General features: G+C 49.5%; 1 protein-coding gene across 1 annotated transcript in view; it reads right to left on the bottom strand.

Moving 5' to 3' along the window:
* LOC121449946 (carcinoembryonic antigen-related cell adhesion molecule 6-like) overlaps positions 1 to 4583 on the bottom strand; it is a 7794-nt gene extending 3211 nt beyond the window's left edge. Inside the window, exons 1-4 of the mRNA XM_041654602.1 lie at positions 4520 to 4583; positions 3366 to 3725; positions 1585 to 1863; positions 858 to 1112 (exon numbers count right to left, since the gene is read on the bottom strand). Coding sequence (XP_041510536.1) covers positions 858 to 1112; positions 1585 to 1863; positions 3366 to 3725; positions 4520 to 4583 — 958 coding nt within the window. The remainder of the gene's footprint in view (positions 1 to 857; positions 1113 to 1584; positions 1864 to 3365; positions 3726 to 4519) is intronic.
* Positions 4584 to 5869: the final 1286 nt, after the last annotated feature.

The raw sequence follows: 5869 nt of genomic DNA, 5'->3' as shown, positions 1-5869 counted from the left end.
GTAGACCAGACTTGGCTCAAATTCACACTATCTCCCTGCCTCTCCCTCCTTAGTGCTGACCTTAAAGGCACAAACCAGCACACTTGGCCGGCATTTGTTTTTGGATTTTTTTTTTTAGTTTATTTATTTATTTATTAAAATTTTTCACCTCCTCGCATTTCCCTTCTACTCTCCACACTTCCCCTCCCCACCCTCTCCAGTCTTAAGAGCAGTCAGGCTTCCCTGCCCTGTGGGAAGGCCATACTTTTGTTTATAATCCTTGAGAAGAGTAAGAGAAAGAGCATCATCAAGTCGTCAGTGACACGGTTCACCCTGACTCAGAACCAGGGTCCCAGGTGCCTTCTCCACCCTCTCTTTCCCTCCGATGTTGTCAGAGCTCAGCCAATTACCCCCGAGACAGAAGCAGAGCTGGGAGCAGAGCTCTGAACTGCTGGTCCCCATTTGTAGGGAGGGAGTTTTCTTCTCACATTTGGGAAAAAAAGAAGTGAACATAGTAAAGCCCTGGATGTCCCTCTAAGCCGTGGAGGTCATAAGAAGAAAATGGAGGGGACAGGAAGGCTGTGTTAGTGACAGAAAGAAATCTTGACCTTAAGGCTCTCCCTCCCCTAGGAAGTCCCTCCCACAATCTGAGGTTTCCAAGGCTGGGAGAAGCTCCTCCTCACATTCCAAGCTCCATCCCTATCAGCCAGGAGAAGTCAGAGCATCCTGAGAAGATCAGCATAGGGATGAAGCACGCTCAGGAGAGAGTGGAGTTTTGCTTGTTCCCTAGACATGGGCTGGAAATTAAATTCTGCTGCATCTTACCAGAAAGTCAAAAAACTCTAAATCTGGCACTGATATTCCAGAGATCCACTTACCAAGGACTTCAATGTTCTTGACTCTGGTCTTATTGAGGCCAGTGACAAAGTAATGGATGAGGCAGGTATAGGATCCACTGTTATTAGTAGTGATGTTGGGGATAAAGAGCTCTTGGGAGGATGACACTAGCTCTCCATTGACAAACCAAGAGTACAGCGCGGGTGGGAGAGCAGCTGAATGGCAGGAGAGACTGAGGTTTGTCCTTGAACGAAAATGAGTATTTGAGGGGGATATGATCGGGACATCTGGACCATCTGGAACAAACACAACAAAGGCACATGTGATGTCAGCAGAGGGAAGGGCCATACTGGTCTGCAGAAGGCCATAGTATCTCTCTGAGCTGTGCTATAACTTCAGCTGAGCAGGTTCCAAGAGCTGTGGTGCCGATTAGAAGAGGAGTATTCATGCAGCAGGCACAAATCCTGATCCATCTCGATCAAAGCACAGGAACATCCCCCACTGCACACTCACGTGTGCACTGAGCCTGAGACTGATCTGTCCCCTGTCTCCAACACCCTGAGTCTCTCTAGGTAGGAGAAGTCCCTCCAGCCCATTCCAGCTCAATGCTGGGCCTGGCTGCATGTACCTGGGCTGGGCCAGGAGGCCCTGTTCAGCCTAGGGATCTGTGTGGTAGATCTGTGTCACCAACCCAAGGGGACAGAGTGTCCTAGCTCAAACTGTCGGTATTTAGGCAGCTGTAAAAATTATAAAAGAGATAATACTCACAGGTAATTTCCAGATGGAATGGATAACTTCGGGAGGTGCTCACTGGGTTCCGGGTTTCACACTCATAATCTCCTGTGTCATTCCTCACAACACTGAGTAAAGTGAGAGTCCTGTTGTCCTCAGACAGCTTCAGCCTGTCACCTTCTGAGAGGCTTTGGCCATTTCTCCTCCACAGGTAGTTTGTATTCTCAGTCTCAGGCTCACACATTAATGCTACTGAGTCCTCACCTTCCATGGGATTGGAATTGTTGCTTGTGATTTTGGGCTTGGGTAGCAGTGCTGTGTGCAGACAAGAGAAGGAATTTTGCCCTGTTTGGTGCCTCTGATTCTTGCAAGGGCCTCTTTAAACAGAGCTAGTCTCCAATCTCCCTTCCAACCCAGAACCTCAAAGAATCAGGCAGGAAACAAATTACAGATGGAGTAGCTGAGCTCTCAGAGACAATGGGGCCTCCTGTGCTGTGTTTGGGAGAAGCAAGTGCTTTCCCAAGAGGGAATTGAGCTGCAGTGTGTGGTGATGGACAGACTCAAGACTTGGAATCAGAGACCTCATGTTATCTCCTGGTCCTCATTGACACATTGCATGTCTTAGGACACTATGTGTGAGTCCCTCCAGCTGCCCTGACCACCACTGCTCAATGAGGACCAGCGCCCTCCAAGCCTTTGCTGCCCAGGGCTCTCCTACAGATAGGTCATGATTGGTCTTCCCATTGAGTTCCCTGAGAACCTGACAGCCTGTCAGAGATCTCACACCAACCCGAATCTGGTTAGCACTCAGGTCAGGCTGGGCTTCGGCTGGGCCATTCTTGTCAGGAGTTTGATGTTGACTGACATGAATCAGGGATCCATAAAAGAAGCCTGAGTCTAGGAAATGATCTATAAGACTCAGGGGCACCTAATAGAGTCTCCATGGTGGGGAGGCTGGAGATGTGGCTGTTGACAGATAGCTTGTGCCACCCATGGCCTTTGTGACCCTGACTCAGTGACTGTGTTTCCTGTCTCAGTTTCCCTAGAATAGGGCACAGAGTAAATGATCGTTGCTTGCAAGTTAACCTGAAAGGTGAGCAATGGACTGACTTTCCACCAAGCAGTATCTCTTACTATTTGCCTGCAGGAAATAATTCCAGGGCTGGACCCCCAGAGGCAGGGAGCTGCCATTTGTACACTTTTCTCCCATCTCTTTAGGGCTCTCCACCTTCCTGCGAAATCTGAGAAGACCATCAAGACAGCCGGGTGGTTGTCTTTCATACCCCTCCACCTATGCTGAGCACACTGAATCTCAGGAGGAGATGCCCAGGTGACCTGTCTCAAACATGATTCTCACAGGCTGAAGGTCAGCAGGCTACCAGCCTACAATCAATCATTGTCTCCTGTCAGCTCCAACAGGAGGTCAAATTCCAACCCAGTCTTTGAGATCCCAGAATTCCTGGTCCAGTCTGGGATGCAGGTCTGAAGCAAAGCTTTGGGTGTTCATTTCTCTGTGAAAATCTCATGGTTTTCTCAGTCAGGCCCGGCCTGAGTCCTGAAGGGTCTTTCTCGAGGCCATGTTCATGAGGAGCATCTAAGACCCTGGGCAGAGTCTGACATGCCTGGGCTGAGTTACCTCACCTTCTCTCTCAGAGGGTAGATTCTAGTTACCGATCCTGATTTATTTCTGCTTCCTCCATTCTGTGGCCTTTTCTAAATGTTTGAACCACAATGCGGGGACCATAACAAGTCATCCAGGACTGACAATTCTATGAGTGAAGTAGGATTAGGTCTACAACGACTCAGAGGTTACTTACGGTGTACATGGAACTTCACAGATGCATTTCTAGCGTCAAGGTTTCCCATTTTCATATGTAGCATGTAGGGTACTGCATCTTTCTGAGCGACATTCAGTAAGAGCAGAGATCCATTGAGGTATATTTTTACTCTGCCACTGTATGCAGGCCCTCTTTTATATGTTTCTCCGGGTTTTACAAACTTTACAATCTCCTTTTTCTCATCCACATTTTCTCCCTTGTACCAGGAAAAGACTTGGAGTGTCTCCGGCAGATTGTGGACAAGTAGAAGAACATTTGCCCCTTCAGCAACGTGGGGCGGAACTGCTTCCACAGTGACTTGGGCCATGGTGGGAGAGCTCATGTAGATCAAAAGTGAGGCTAAGAGGGAAGAAGAAAAAAACCGATCAATATTAGATATTTGCATTTGGTAGAAATTGAGACCTGAGCGTGTTCAACTCTCAGCCATGGTGTGTGTGTGTCCTGTTGCAGGAAGGTCTGGGGCATCACCCCCATTCCTCTGTACTCCTGAATCTTTCCAGTGAACGAAACTCTCTTCTTAGGTGTCCACACAGCTCACCCCTAACTCCCTCAGATCCCTGCTCACACTCAGAATCTTTGGTTAGTGTAGGCATGTCTTCTTTAACCTCCTCCTCTGAAGACTCCAAGCCTTCATTTTCTGACTTTCCCAGCTCTGTTTCTTCTGAAGTCCTTGTCAACCACAACCCCACCTTCTAGATATCCTTGCTGCTCTGTCTTCCTGCCCAGGACTCTGTGAGGAGAACTGGTTTGATTTTGGTTTAAAGCCCACTGCCTGGAAAAGGCTCAGACACCTGTGGCCAAATCAATATCCCAGAGCCTGGGGTTTATGTGCAGGGTCGTATATATGAAATGACCCTGTTTACTGGCCCCAGTTTGAGTTTTACTTGGAGAGTCACCCTGACACAGTTGTGGGAGTCAGTCTTCAGGGTACAGAGGCCAGTACCCCCTTGCGTTGGGGAACCCCTGAGTTTTCCTCCCCACTTACCAATTCACATTCACTGCGAGCTTCCTGTTGCTTTCAGGCTTCAAGCAGAAGCCAGATGTCTCCTCTCAGGCACAGTCCCCCTCCCAGAAGACTCCATCCAGTCTCTGAGCTCCCCTGCTGTCCACACCCCTGAGGAATGTCTCCTCACCTGCCAGCAGGAGTCCCCTCCAGGGTAGCTGCCCTTTGTGGAGAGGGGCTGAGGAGAACTCCATGGTCTCTGTTGTAGCCTAGGCTCTTCCTCTGGACAGGAGGTTTGCCTCTCAGGCTGCTGCCAAGTGTGGGTGCTCTGGTGTCTTTTTTGGCTTTTATTCCAAGACCTGAGCCTCCTCCCAAAAAAATGACACCTCCTGGAGTCACATGGGCTGGGGGTGGAGTCGGGGTATCAGTCTGCCTCCGATCCTTCTGTTCCTTTATCTCTCTCTCTCTCTCTCTCTTTTTTTTTTTTTTTTTTTTTTTTGGTTTGTCAAGACAGAGTTTCTCTGTGGCTTTTGGAGTCTGCGCTGGAACTAGCTCTTGTAGCCAGGCTGGCCTTGAACTCACAGAGATCCACCTGCCTCTGCCTCCCAAGTACTGGGATAAAAGGTGTGTGCCACAACAGCCCGGCCTTATTCCTTTCTTTCTGGTTCAGTGTTCTAGAATTTTGAGACACAAGGTTCAGAAATGTCCTGTGTGCCAAGAGAACAGCAGCTCAACCCAGGACATTTCCCTGCACTTTCTATAGTCAAGAGTATATTTCCTTGTGACAGAAAATCCCAGCAGAGCCCAGTCTGCTCAGTGACCTCAATGCTCTGGGAAAGTGGGAGTTACTCCCTGGAGAGAGTTGCAGTAATCTCTAGGAGCAAGAAAAGGTCTGAGTGACAACTGGGAAGGGCCCAGATTCAAGGTCACTGCTGTCACCAGTCAGGTGTCCCATACAGTGATACAAGTTATCTCAGGGGTTCACATCCTGACATGCAGGAGGAGGTGACCTGTGTACTAGAAAGAGGACTGTGTGTTCCAGCTCCCTATGGAGAACCCCAGGAGACACCCCTCCCCCCAGCTCCCTGTGCTGACCAAATGTGATTCAGGTCTGCCCATGCCCTCCCTGACCCTTCTGGGATGCCTTTGTTCTCCTTGGGGACTGCCCTGTGATCTCCCCGTCTTTTCTCATGGGTGTTGTGAGGGGGAGGGGACTACACAGGGTCTCCTTGTGGAGTTGGGTTCTCAGAGACACAGGAAATGATTATGTGATGGAGCTCCAGGTCCCTTGTAATCCTGATGGAGACAAAGCTGCAAGACTTGTTCAGGCCTCAGGGAGCTTCCCTCTTAATTATGTGGTTTTTGTCGCCCCCTGGTGTCCATGAGGGGACCTGCAGCTCATGTCTGTGCTGTCACAAGGATGGTAGCCAAGCTCCAAAGGCTGTAGTGGAGCTGGGCACCAAGTTTCCCTGGGAAGGTCCCAGTGTGCAGCTGCCTTTGAGGACATACTTAGACTTTTGTTCGAGACTATAACAGCTGA

This window comes from Microtus oregoni, unplaced genomic scaffold, assembly GCF_018167655.1.
Source record: "Microtus oregoni isolate MIOR12 unplaced genomic scaffold, Mior012 000006F_ref0000085, whole genome shotgun sequence".
Lineage (NCBI taxonomy): Eukaryota > Metazoa > Chordata > Mammalia > Rodentia > Cricetidae > Microtus > Microtus oregoni.
This window is presented reverse-complemented; position numbering and strand designations above follow the sequence as displayed.